Raw genomic sequence first — 14,741 nt, forward strand, 5'->3', positions numbered from 1 at the left:
GCACTTTCTGGCCGTTTTCGGGGCATGGATAATTTAAACGCCACTCCACCAAAGTGGCCTGAAACCACTTCTTTTGGTCCATCTGTTTGAGACCTATATTAACCCATTTGTTTCAGTCCAGAGAGATTCCACAGTGGCTTACATATGAATTCAAACAATACAAACAACATGCATCCATTGTATAAGCAGTAACAACATAAAAACTATAACCAGAGGTTTCAAAATCATTTAAAATGCCAAAGTTAATAAAAAGGTTGTCATTATGCCCAGAACAGATACCAGACTTGGTGACAGGTGGGTCTTTACATGAAGGGTGGTCTTGAGTTTGGGCAGCAAAACTCAAAATGCCTCCATCTCAGGCTACCTTACAGTCCACCTCTGTAGGCAAGGAACAAAATGGAGGCTGCTTTTGCCCCTTCTTTAGCCTGCTTCTCTAATTTCAGCCAACACAGCAGAGTGAAAGTCAAAGAACGAGGTTCCCAAACTTGGCGCTTTGCAAAGGTTCCCAAAGAGAAGCAGGAGAAAGAAACTGACAGAGTCACTCTCAGAGCCACTGCCTCTGGCTCTGGTTTGTAGGTTCAGACATTTTAGAAAAGAGAAATTTCTGAGCACCCAAAATGAAACAAAAACAAACTAGAACCCTCCCCCATCAAATCTCTGGCCGGCCTGCCTGCCTGCCTGCCTGCCTGCCTGCCTGCCTGCCTGCCTGCCTGCCTGCCTGCCTGCCTGCCTGCCTGCCTGCCTGCCTGCCTGCCTGCCTTCCTTCCTTCCTTCCTTCCTTCCTTTTTTACAGAACATGCCAGACAGATAGAAATCTGATCATAAAGCCAAAAGATATCATGAGAAAATTACTTACTCCATCTATATTGCCACGTATTGCTTCTATTCTCCCTGCAAAAAACAGGAATATGGCTCCCTAAACAAAGAATAAAACCAAGAAAAAGCATTAGCAACAATTTAAATGTATGTTTGATAATCTTTCTACAGTGAGATGTTATATAACTACAAGTTAGGCCAGTTTAGCTTACTTTTGGATATCGAGTCAAGTAAGGTTTGAGAAGTTTCTCTGCTTCGTCAACATTTCCTTTTCCTGTCCCTAGATTTATTAGACAAAATAATAATAATAATAATTAGAAAATCCAGGCAGCCTAGGCTCTGTTTATATACTAAGTGAAACAAAATTGGATGTCTTTTTGATTTTGCATTCTGTTTTGAAGTGATACAAGGAAACATGAAGCTTCACCCATTTCATGGCAAATGTGAAAAACCAATATTTGGGAGATTAGGGTTTTTTTTTACTCTTGAAGTACACATTTTATAAAATTCTGAAGACTACACAGACATACTTACTGATCCAATGAAATATGACCCATTCCCTTACTTTGGGCTAAATCCAATTTTAACCCTACTATGAATAGATCCATTGAAATGAATGGGACTTGTTAGTCAAACCTAAAGCCCATTGCAGTGGAAAAGGGAGGAAGGAAAGGGGAAGAAAAAAGAAATAAAAAGAAATGTGGTAGCACCTTTAAAATTAATTTTTTTTTAATATCTGTATGAGCTTTCACGGATATAAACCCATTTCTTTGGATGCAGTATAGTTATAATAAAATCTCAGGTATAAAATACTCAGGTATATTTCCATAGCTGTGAGAGTGAGATGGAATGTAATAGGAATAGGAATGTAATAGGGGTCATTTTCACTGGCAGGATGAATTGCTTCATGATTCACTCCTGCCCCGGTTTGGAAAGCGATTTCAAAAGACCCCTAGTTCTCATTATGAAAGGTTTTTTTCCCCTTATCCTGTGTGATAGGTTGTTGTTTATTTTTGAGACGATTGTAGTTCCCACTGGCCGCACCACTTTAAACTCCCCTGTCAATCATCTGATGTAAGACCGGTTTGGAAATTGGGAGGGGGGGGGTTGGAGGCTGAGAGAGTGTGTTCTGAGGCTGAGAGAGTGTGAGGCTGAGATAATGTGACAAGGAGGATGGCAAAGCGGAGGGAAGTGGAGATAAGATATATCAGGGATAGGCAACCTTTTTGAGCCGGGGGCCGGGCTGCTGTCCCTCCGACAACTGGGGGGCCAAAGCCGGGGGGGTGGAGCTTCCACCCTCTGGGGGCGGAGCCACATGCCAAGGATGGAGCTTCTACCCTCCGGGGGCGGATCCGCATGCCAGGGGCGGAGCTTCCACCCTCCGGGGGCCAGGCCTCCTCCTCTTTGCCGCCCCCTGACGGGGCCCCAGGCCCTGTCAGAGGCTGGGAAAGAGCCGGCGGGGGCCGCCAGCGCTGGAGGCCTCCCCCTCCTTGCCGGTCCCTGACGGGGCCCCAGGTCCCGTCAGAGGCCGGCAAAAAAGCCGGTGGGGGCCGCCAGCGCTGGAGGCCTCCCCCTCCTTGCCGGCCCCTGACGGGGCCCCAGGTCCCATCAGAGGCCGGCAAAAAAGCCGGTGGGGGCCGCCAGCACTGGAGGCCTCCCCCTCCTTGCCGGCCCCTGACGGCGGCGGTGGCAGCAGCAGCAGCCAGGGGCCGGAGCAAAGGCCTCCGTGGGCCGCATCCGGCCCGCGGGCTGGAGGTTGCTGACCCCTGAGATATATGGATCTGTCAAGGCTAAGAGGAGAATCGTGTAAAACTGGAAGAAGTATGGATGTTATCAGACAAGGGAAATTGGAAGTATAATCCAATGGCAATCTGAACGCAATCACGTTATTGCGTGATACTACCACACACAATTTCAGGCAATGGGAAGTCAGTCCAAACGCAATCATGGGGTTTCACGTTATTGCATGAGAGGTGATCATACGCAATTTTGGGCAATGGCAAGCTATTTTCGGGCAATGGGAAGCCAGTTTGAATGCAATTCGAATTCACATAAATTTGCTGAACTAGAGAATTCACATGAATGCGTTTTGGACCCACTTTATTTTCATTCGAAATTAAGAGAAATTCCTCCCCTGTGATAAACTCCTATGTTGCACCCCTTTTGTTCAAGAGCTGGTCAAAACAGTCTTTCTCCTCTTTCCTAGTCAAAGGAGTATAAGTGAAGAAAAGTATATTTTAAAAAAACATGGTGTAACAGTAAACAAAGGAGTATTTATGAAGGGTCATTTTCAAAAGGCTATTTGGACCAATCATGTTGTACAGTCTGTGCACCCTCAGCATGAAAATACTGAAGCAGTATCTGATCTCAGGGCTAAAAATTTGGGAGCAAAGGGTTGATAAAAGCAACACATTATGAGTTTACCTGTGATCAGAGAAGTCACAGGAACTATTCAGTAGATGACCATGACAGAAATGGGCATGAATCTTAACAGCAAAAGAAACACTAAGGGAGTGAGGGAGGGACAGGCAGGAAAAATAACTACCAACTTTCAGCTATATTTTAAAGCCTAATCTGTTATTTTCCCCAATTAGAGTAGACCCATTAAATCAATGAGAACTTGGTAAGGCAACACAGTTAAATGGATTTAGGCCTTTGTACTAGATTCTGAACAACAGAGGCATAAACTGAGGAGAGGGTAGCTTTACAACAGAGGTATTGACTCCTATCTACTAACATAGAACAATATTCTCCTCTTGAACAGAGTCATGAGTATGTCCTCACTTTAAAGGGTGGGAAATGGCTTACTGCCTAATAAATGGCTTGGCTTAGCCTTATCCCAACAGTGCTATTGTCTCTTAAAATCATTTGTTGCAAACTAATCAACGGTAGTAATCATCTCATTGAATCTAGTGTTTCTTGAAGAAAAGAAAATCTCAAAAATTAACCACATTCTAAGAATTCAAATCTATTTTGAATAAATAATCCATGGATAGGCTTGCCAATCTTTCCTATTCTCATTCAATTCTGGATTTATGAAAAGTTACATTGAGAGAGGAAACTGAATCCTACCTAGAACAAAGATCAGGAAGGTATGATAACATAGCAGTAGCATAGTACACAGCACAGACCTAAAGCTGCACATTGATGCTCCTTCTTCAATCTGCTGCAGACCATGTTCCTGCATCACAGTCAGAGAAACCCTTATAAATTAATTACATCTTTGAGTTGTTTTATTTGTTTCACTGCAGTGAAATCAAGAAATTAATACCACAATACACATGTGCATCACATGGTCAAATTGTCTTATAAATAAAGGTTAATAATAATAATAATAATAATACAGCTAGCACAAGAAATAACAGTACCATTGTAAATTAGCATACAGCTATCAGTCATTTCTTTTGTAAAACACCAGATGAACAAAGACAGTGGGGTTTTTTGGGGGGGGGGGGAATGCAAGAGAAATTACATGTTTTTCCTTACAAACAGAAAGGGCTGCACCATATTGATCACATAAAGGACACAAGATGTTGCAATCTCTTTGTAACAGGCATGTAATCTCAGTTAATTATGTCAAAACAACACACATATATAATTCCCATGACTATACAGGAGGAGTGTGTGGGGGAATGTCAAATAAAGAAGCTGAATAGTAGCTGATTCAGAACAGCCAAAAGGATGCATTCCAGAATGCTCAGTTAAACTACAGGTTTAAAATTGCCATAAACCTCAATTACTTTAAAAGAGGATTAGAGACATGCATGAGGGCAAGGCTCCCAATGGATACTAATTATGATGGCTATATATAACCTTTTATATATCTCTGAATACCAACTGTTGGAAAACAATATGTAGAGAGATCTTAGAATCATAGAATAATAGAATCGTAGAGTTGGAAGAGACCACAAAGGGCCATCCAGTCCAACCCCCTGCCATGCAGGACCTCTTGTGGCAGCTTTGAAGGCAGGATGTTGAAAGAGGAAATGTTTAATTAAAAATATAGAAAACCCCAAATGATTAAATAACATTCTGCCTGTGAACGCAAAAATAACTGATTTGGAACAAAATATGATTTGCATTGCAAGACATCTACTGGCAAATTGATCATTTAAACATTGTTGTTGTTACCAAGTCCCTGATTCAAATGTAAGATAATCTTGTATAAGAGTCTTGTATACAGACTTTAAAAAAACCCAGCAACTATCCATCTTAAAGAATAGTTCTATTGTTAAAAATAGGATGTTCCTCTTCACAAAGTTGTCAAAATGTGGGCCACGTGTTGCTTCCCAGGCCATCTCTGAATTTAAAAAAAAAAACACTGTCCCCTGTGTTACCCTGTGGACTTCCATGGTAGAACAGCAATTCAAACCAATGTTCTCCAAGAGACTTACTCCAAAACTCAAACCACTAGACCATGCTGGCTCTCCTACACCACTCTAAATCCTCAGAGCTGCCCACAATTGTTAGTGCCAACTGAAGTAGACCCATTTTAGACTTAACAAGCTCCCACTGAATCAATAGGTTTACTCAGGTTGACATTAACAGTTTGATTTAGCCCTCAGAAGCTGCCCACTCCTGTTCTAAAAATGTTTTTAAAAGCAGCTTCAAATATGAAGTGCAATAGGAGTAATTCAGGAATGAGCGCACGGTTTGCACATAAAAGTTCACATAGGTCTATAAAATAGTTTTCTAGATTTCTGAGAAAATATTAGATCCAAACTTGTTTTCATTTGTCATTGCCAGAACTTTCCTGAGCTATTATAAACAGGTGAAGCTTATCTAGCCTATTTAAGTTTAGATGACTACAAATGCTGAAAGCAACGTTTCAAGGATATCTGAATCCTGTTGAGGAAAATGATATGCCACTTCCTAATTACTGCCTGAACTTATAGAGATTTCTCAAGATGAGAGTGGAGAAAAGGCAGATTAGAGTGTTGGCAACTTCCAATGAAAGTGAGCCTGGCAACTCTCCATGGGTGCTTAGCAAAGAAAAGGTGGAGATTACTCCAAAGAACATGTATAAATATGAAGAGAGGAGTGTGGTGAATTAGATAGGGAATTGGATAGGGACTGGAGAGGGACAGAGCTCTGAGATAGAGTTAGAGGTTTATTAAACCCTGAGACAGTTTAACAGCCAGGGTGGATGGGATACACTGTTGAAAGTGAATATCCAGGTTGCCCTTAGAAGAGGCTGAGAGTGGAACTTGAATTGGTGGGACTAGTAGGGTCATAAAGTAACAACAAAGGTGCTATACAGGCCGCCCCTTTCCTGACCAGATTGGGACTGTAGCAACCTCACACCGCGGCTCCGGCCTCTGGAGAGCACAAAAAGGAGCTGCAAAAAGCGGCTCCTTTTTACACCCTCCAAAGGGTGCCATAGCTGTGGCAATGTGGCTGTATGGCGCCCCTTTGGCACTGCATTATGTGGATGCAGCGCTGGAGTCGCACCATGATGCCATGCACCATCTGGAACAATGCACAGCATCATGATACCCTGGGGGCAGAATCAGGGTGTCCAATGTCAGGATGCTGCACCCTGACTCCACCCACAGGCTGGCACCAAGTTCTAGTCTGTACAGGGCCAAAGTTTTTAAAGCTCAGAATCTAGTCGAGTGGTTCTCAACCTTCCTAATGCTGTGACCCTTTAATATAGTTCTTCATGTTGTGCTGACCCCCAACCATAAAATTATTTCGTCTCAGTTCCTAAGACTGTCAGAAATATCTGTTTTCCGATGGTCTTAGGCGACCCCTGTGAAAGGGTCGTTCGACCCCCAAAGGGGTTGCGACCCACAGGTTGAGAACCACTGGTCTAGTCAAAAGTCGTAAGTGAAACTGTAACCTAGAGACCACTTATAAAAAATAGTAACAGATACTGGGAATCTTTGTAACTGTTTAAGCACAAAACCACCGTATCAACTCTGAATATTCACCAGAAGAGAGATACTGTAACCAACTAAATTGTCAATAAAGTTTTCTGTTGTTTTGGTTCAATATGTGGTCACTTGAGGTATTTTAAGAAACGATAAGCCAAACGCTACGGCAGGTATAAAAAGACCATTGTGCCGACCTCAGAGAAAATAGTTGATTGAATGAAACTCACCATCACAAAGAGGTGGGCAAGGTAACACACAGAGTAAAAGATTAAAAGGTTTTAAAGAGATTTTGGCAGTGCCGAGAGTGGAATAACTGTGATTTACAAATATCAGTGAAAACTGTTACTGTGATTTTAAAATATCTGTGATTCAAAACTGTGATTTTCTGTGATTTCTGTGATTTCTGTGATCTGTACACGAGTGATACTGCTGCTACTGATCCAGAATCACAGAATTGTTTGCAGTAGTTACTCTTGTGACTGATAGGTGGAAGCACCTTTGACCTACAAAGGACTGAATCAGTGATTTTCTGTTATTTCAGTGGTTCCTGTGACCTGGCCACTACTGTATTTTTATTTGTTAATTAATTTGTGTAATATTAAAATATGTATTTATGTTATTTAAATAATATAAAAATAATTGACAAGTTTTGAGGGGTTTGGACCTGTTGGACCTCCCTAGCTATGCCCTTAGTAGTAAACCAATGCATGAATCAATTTTTCTTACCACAGTATCAGAAGAATTCAAAATAGTTTTTGAAGAGATATCATCAATACAAACAGTTGGATGTTTGCTCTTCATATGTTTCTTTAGGTTGGAATTAGATGTCTTGAAAGATAGCTTGTTTTTACATAAATTGCATTCTGCAATACTGTCACTTTTTGGAGAGAAAAAACTCCAAATAGGACTCCTAAATTTCTGTGTTTTATTCATTTTAAGACACTGATTATTTATATAGCTATAACAGTCAGTCAGAGTTCCAGCAGTGATCTGTGAAAAAGCAGCAGTTCTGTGAAAATCACAGTTTGGGGCTGAAGAGCAGAATGAGTCACAGTCACTGAAAATGTAGCAGTTCTGTGAAAATCACAGTTTGGAGCTCAAGAACAGAATGAATCACAGTCACTGAAAAAGTAGCAGTTCTGTGAAAATCACAATTTGGAGCTCAGGAGCAGAATGAATCACAGTCACTGAAAATCACAGTTTGGCATTCAAGCCAGTCACAGTTCCAAACTAATGAATATCTGTGAAAAAGTAACAGTTCTGTGATTCTATTCCATCCACAATGGGTCATTTCAGTAACAGTAAAGGATGCTTTTTTTAATGATCCAAGATGGTATTTGACGGGGGAAAGTTTCTTCCAGATATATTGTAAACATCATGCTTTATTTTATATACTTCTATTATAGCTTCCTTTAATCTACTTTCCCTTGCAGTCTTAATGTTTCATATTAGTATATTGCAGACAACACACTGAGTAATTCTAAAGAAATTCTCAAAAAGTCAGGGATTGTAGAAAAGAGTCTGGTATCCAATGGTGACTAATGCCTCCCATGTCAGCTGCTCCAGCTTTTCATCTGAACTTTAAAAGAACTATCCAAATTACTAACTTATTTTGGACACATGCTTCAGTCTCTGCACAGTTCCTTTAAATTAGAACTGAAATCTGAGCAGATTTGCTGCCTCACTGGCATCAGAACCACCAGGCACTATTGGTTGCAGCCAAACATGCCCTTCTATGAGGCCCAGTAGAAGTACCTGCTGGAGGGAGAACAGTGCAAGATTATTTGTGGCAATTCCCTTTCATTCATGCAGTCCCTACTTTCACCTGTCATGCTGTACCAGGTCTTTCCCCAACTTTCCAGACAGGTTTTTCACCAGGAAGGGAGAAACAGCAAAAATAAATAAATAAATAAAATTTAAAAAAAAAATACGCTCCCTATTTCCTCTGGCAGAGTGTTCCTAGCTCCACACATAGTAAGTATACATCCAGCCCCAAATATTTACTACTTATGCACATGTTACACATTAACAGTTGTAGCAGCAATGTGTAATAATAAATCGTCAGCATCTACATTGCATAGATAAATCAAAATACTTGCCTTATTTCCAGAAAACCCAACAAACTCTAGTAAGCGGACAATCCTTGTTGGTAACATGGATAATGTCTATAGAAACAGAAATCAAAGAAGCTGTATGAAGTGAATACTACATGCTTCGACTTCTAAATCTCAGAAGAAAGCTTAAGGGGAAAAAGGAATGACATAAGTTAAATTACAACTAGTCCATATCACTCTCAACTATGTCCAGTACCCAGCACAGACTCCAACGAATTGCATAATAGGACTCATCATTATTTTTACTCTTCCTTGAAACCCATTGTACCCTTACAAAATCTGTGTCAAACGACACTTCATTACTCCAGAGCAGATTTGGAGGGCACACAGGTGACTAAAATTGGAAGGGAGAATCCCCTGGTCCTGGATTCAAGGACAGCAGTGATACTATCAGTAGAACTACTTCATTAGGTTTCACCCTTACATTCTGCCTGTTGTATCTATCATGCAGAGATAATGAGAATGTCCTCTGGCTGCATCTTTTCCATGCTACCTCTTTATACAGTACTACACTCCATGCAATCCTCTGACAAAGCATATAGAGTTTCCATACTAGCCCTGCCCAGCATTCAGTGACAGCACCAGAAAGAAGAGGGGGAGGGGGCTTCTGTTCTGAGGAGACAAACTACTCTGTCATCTGCTAGAGCTCTGTTGTAGAATGCATGGCACACGTGTCAGACTGAATATGTGATGGTCTCTCTGAGAGCATGTAAGGGTGCCGCCGTGCCACCATTTTAGAGGGCATCTGGGCAATCCCTTTTGGGCCCCCACATGCAGTAGGGCCAGCAGCAGGCATGTGCACTGGGCTCACCGGGGCCATCACAACCACTGGGAGTCCCCTGCCCGAAGATGCCGCAGTGGTGGAAGAAGCTTTCCATGTTGGCCAGCTTGCCCTGGTGGTAGAAATCTGCCTCTGCCAAGGGGATGTACTGGCCAGGGCCAGGAGGATGACTGAAGCACTGGAGGCCTATAGCGCCGCCGCCCACCAGGCCTGGCTCTGGCCCAAGGATGCACCCTCAAAGGAGGAGGAAAGTAATGTCCAGCTACCCCAGGCCTTCTCTCCTCCCTGTCACCTGAGGATAAGAAGGTGGATTTGAGGATAGGAGGTTGTCGGAGGGGGGGGGGGCTCTCTGGCTGGGCCTTCTCCTTTGGGGCCCTTCTACAACCAGGAGCAGGGGCCCTGGTTTGGATCCCAGGTTGGAGGTTCTGGCCTTGGGGCATGGCCTCCCAGTGCAGCTGTTCCACTTCTGTTCCACTTTGGTTCCCTTGGCTCCATCCTTTGGACCCCCAGGACTTATAGTTTGCTGAGGGACTCAGGGGTCTGTGCTGGAGAGCTCTAGAGCCTGCCTGCAAAGAATCTCAGGTCTCCCTTTCTGAACTGCAAAACCCAGGGCCCCATGATGTTTGAAGCGTCATGAAACTGTTGTAACTTCACAATACGGATGTACTCTCAGCCATCCCCTATTGGCCCCTCATATGCCCAGAAGGGGTTAATTATTTAATTATTTATTTTTTGGCTTCGGCCCCCCAGTTGTCTGAGGGACAGCAACCCAGCCCCCGGCTCAAAAAGGCTGCCTACCCCAAGGCTACAGGGCCGGATGGACTCCCGGCTGAATTTTATAAGATGTTTGCTGATGAATTAATAAATCCTTTTCAACAGACTTTAAATAACATTCTAAATGAACAAATTCCTGAATCATGGTCTGAATCTAACACCATGTTAATACCAAAAGAAGAAAGAGATGTATTAGACCCAAAGAGTTTTCGGCCAATTGCGCTTTTAAACGCCGACTATAAGCTTTTTGCCTCCATTTTAGCTAACAGACTAAAAAAACTCCTTAAAGATTGGCTAAGCCAAGAACAAAGAGGGTTTCTACCTGGAAGAAGAATGAGGGACAATATAAGATACCTAATAAACATCATTGAATATCATGAAAAAAGAAATGATAAAAAATTAGCTATTGTCTTTTTGGACTTCGAAAAGGCTTTTGATAGTGTGAATTGGTTGTTCTTAAAAGAAGTACTTAAAAGGATTGATTTGGGTCACAATTTTTGTGAGTGGATTGGACAAATATATAGGAAGCAACAATCCAGTCTGATAATAAATGGAGAGAGATCAAAGAAATTCAGTATATTTAAAGGCACCAGACAGGGCTGCCCACTCTCCCCCCTTTTGTTTATTTTAGTTCTGGAAATATTAATGGCAACTATCAGACATGATAAAGATATAGAAGGAATAAAAATTAAGGGAATGGAAACAAAAGCTAAAGCATATGCGGATGATTTAATTCTTACACTGTCAAATCCTATAGAACATATATCTAAGGTTAATAAAACTCTAGCTCAATTTGGAGACGTCTCTGGTCTATTAGTTAATAAAGAAAAAACATCCATATTAGCTATGAATCTAAGCAAAGAAGAAAAGATGATGTTAGAAAAAACCGCAAATTACACAATTAAAAACAAATTAAAATATTTGGGAATTTGGTTGACCACAAAAAATATTGATTTATATAAAAATAATTATTTGAGAATCTGGCAAGATATCAAAAATAATATTGAAAGATGGAAAAAACTTGGCTTATCGTGGTTAGGAAAAATAGCCACGGTTAAAATGAATATACTACCTAAAATCCTTTTCCTTTTTCAGTCTATCCCCATTATTGTCAATGAAAAACCATTCTCGCAATGGGATAGGGAAATTAGTAAATTTATTTGGGATGGGAGAAAACCTCGGGTGAGGTTTAAAACGATGCAAGATGACTGGAAAAGAGGTGGATTAGGTCTTCCTAGCTTAAAAAATTATTTCTATGCTCGCTGTTTTGAGTGGTTAATTGATTGGTTCAAACTTGAAAACAAGGAAATACTAAATGTTGAGTTGTATGATTTAATTCATGGGATTCATGCATATCTTTTCTATGATAAGATTAAAGTAAACAAAACCTTTCTAAATCATTGTATCCGGAAACCCTTAATTAAAGCGTGGTTCAAATTTAAATCATTAATGTACGAAAAACTACCTTTTTGGACCTCAATTAATGAAGCTTTTCATAAAAAAGACACAATATTGCCCACGAGGTGGGTAAATTATAAGGATTTGACCAAATTGGATGTCAACACTAATGCGCCAAAATTGAAATCATTGGAAGAAATGGGTGCAGAGGGTTTTTTTGTAAATTGGTTTCTGTATAGACAGTTAAATGAAAGATTTATACAAGATACTAAATTAACTGGAATAAAACTGTCTATACAGGAACTGAATAGAATCATTTTTGATAAGAACCCTAAAAAAGTATCGTTATTCTATAAATATTTTTTAAAACTTGAAATGTTTGAGGAAACGGTGAAACCAACAATGGTTAAATGGTCCCAGGATCTAAATGAACTAATCCCCCTGGAACAGTGGGAAAAAAATTGGAAAAATAGACTAAGGCAAATTGCTTGTATAGAAATCAAAGAGAATTATCATAAAATGCAAAACCGTTGGTATCTTACGCCAGTTAGAATTTCCAAAATTTACAAACATAGTAACCCGAGTTGTTGGAAATGTGAAAAAGCCCCGGGCACTTTCATACATATGTGGTGGAACTGTGTATTGGCAAAGAAATATTGGTGTCACATTCATGAGAAAATACAAACGATTTTAGAATTTCAATTTAAGTCAGATCCGAAATGTTATCTGCTAAACATGATTATGGACTCAAAACTAGAAAACACTCATGGTGTTCTTTTGTTTTACATGATCTCGGCAGCTCGGGTAGTATATGCTGCGAATTAGAAAAAGAAAAGCATACCAACTTGGAATGATTGGTTTGTGAAACTGATGAACTACTTCGAAATGGATAAACTTACCTGTTTATTAAGAGAAAAAGACTGGAACAAACATAAAAAGAACTGGATGCCATTAATAAAATTTGTGGAAAGGGAAAGAAAAACAGATAAATTTATATGCTAAATAATCTCTCTTTTGGGGGAAAAAAAATTGGGGAAATAGAAGAAAGATGTACTAGGAACCTCCTTATTTTTTTTCTATATCGGGTAATGTGAAACTTTTCTTACTGATGAAATAAGACAGTTTATTTATATACAAGAAGTAAACAGCACATAGAATTTTAATCCATAAAAATATATTAAGGACTAAATTTATACAATATATCACAGGCTAATGAACTTTAACATCAGGAGGTTAAATATGTATGAAAGGTTGTTTTCTGCTGTTTTTTCTTTTTCTACTTTGCATTGGTTTGTATAGCTTTTTGTGAGTAGATACAGTATATGTTTTTTTTCTTTCTTCTGTCAGTGCTATGTAATGTGATTTTTGTGATTGTTGATATTTGTATGTTGTGTTATTCTTTAAAGTAAAAAAAAAAACTCAATTAAAAAAAAAAGGCTGCCTACCCCTGGGTTAAAGTATCCATAGAACAGGAGGGTGCCATCTTGCGTGGGCTGCCAAGAAGAGGGGGAGCTCTTGGTGTTCCCCTTAACCCCAAATGAAGGAGGTTTGACCTTGTTTTCAGTAGCCCTCTGACTTTATGAATGGATCCCCTTGCACTGCTCCCAGACCAAACCCTTCTGGCACCGGATCTGCTGCATCTTCTCCACCGCAGATGATAGGGAGGGTGGCATGTCCTTCGAGGATTTCAGCTCTAGCACATCATTTCCCAGTCCCCAGACTTCACCAGGTAATCTTGGCAAGATTTGTTCAGAGGGGATTTTTTTGCCATTGCCTTCCACTGGGGGTGAGAGTGTGTGACTTGTTCAAGGTTGCCCAGTGGGTTTCCATGGCAGAGCTGGGATTTCAACCCTGGTCTTCTAGGATACTAGCCCAGCGCTCAAACCATTGCACTGCAGAAATAATCCAGTTTGACACCACTTTAATTGCCATGACTACATGGCACTGTAGAAATAATCCAATTTGACACCACTTTAACTGTCATGGCTCCATGCTATGAGATTCTGGGATTTGCCATTTGTTGTGGCAGCACAGATCCCTGACAGAGAAGCCTAAATGTGCAAAAAGTCCTCCATTTTGAGCAGGGCTGAGAAGCATGGATTTAATATTTATATGAGTGGGGTTTTTTTTTTTACTTTTTAAACTTTTATTTGGTCAGTTCCCCCATTTTCTCCTAGCGTGTTTTCCCTCAGAAGTCCTGCCCCCGGCACTTGGTGACACCTGGTGCAGGAATGCTACTGAGTTTGGGCACTCAGCCTCTAAAAGGTTTGCCATCACTGTGCTAGAGAATGGTTTAACCAGGGTTCCCTGGAGCCCTAGGGTTACACAAGAGGTTGCTCAGGATTCTGTGAGAGATCAACACTGAATAAAACCCAAACATTTTAGGGCTGTAGATGCTGTAGATATAATAATTTGTATATAGCAATTCTCTTAGACCTGTAGATTACTTCAACATTTCCTCCAAGGTAAAAAGTTTGAGAGAGACTGTGCTAGAATGCAAAAGTCACAATTCAGCCATATTGCTAAGACTGGGAACGACACTGTCATAGACTTTTGCTCACCAGAATGGATCAAACGTTGGATAGAGCAGTTTCCTGAGTGGTATTTGGTTATGAAGAACTGTAATGAGAAACACTCCCACACTAAATATTAAGAGGTTCCAACCTGAAGTATGAAGGCACTACAAGTGAACAGAGGAAGAGTGAAGAAAACACCAACTGTCTCTCATAGCACATGTTTCACTTCTATGATACTATAGACCTAAATGCCTAATGTCTCTAAAAATAATGGGTAGCTGGAAAATACCTCTAACTGTGAACCCACAGAGCAATTGCCAGATAGAGTAGGAAGCACTCGGCTAATGGGTTCACAATCTAACACAGTACATACAAAGCAGTGCTTTGGTCTTATTGTTCTGTAGACAATAAATTTGACAAATAACTTCAGAGCTGAAGCTCAAATATCAAAGAAGTAACACCCTGG

General features: G+C 40.6%; 1 protein-coding gene across 1 annotated transcript in view; it reads right to left on the minus strand.

Annotated features, from left to right (window-relative positions):
- Positions 1-14,741, minus strand: part of TTC39A (tetratricopeptide repeat domain 39A) — a 57,623-nt gene that overhangs the window by 30,427 nt on the left and 12,455 nt on the right. Inside the window, exons 6-9 of the mRNA XM_089515119.1 lie at positions 8,792-8,857; positions 3,889-3,997; positions 1,029-1,096; positions 857-916 (exon numbers count right to left, since the gene is read on the minus strand). Coding sequence (XP_089371245.1) covers positions 857-916; positions 1,029-1,096; positions 3,889-3,997; positions 8,792-8,857 — 303 coding nt within the window. The remainder of the gene's footprint in view (positions 1-856; positions 917-1,028; positions 1,097-3,888; positions 3,998-8,791; positions 8,858-14,741) is intronic.

This window comes from Sceloporus occidentalis, unplaced genomic scaffold (genome assembly GCF_023333645.1).
Source record: "Sceloporus occidentalis isolate IW3139 unplaced genomic scaffold, rSceOcc1.0.p SCAF_3, whole genome shotgun sequence".
Taxonomy (NCBI): domain Eukaryota; kingdom Metazoa; phylum Chordata; class Lepidosauria; order Squamata; family Phrynosomatidae; genus Sceloporus; species Sceloporus occidentalis.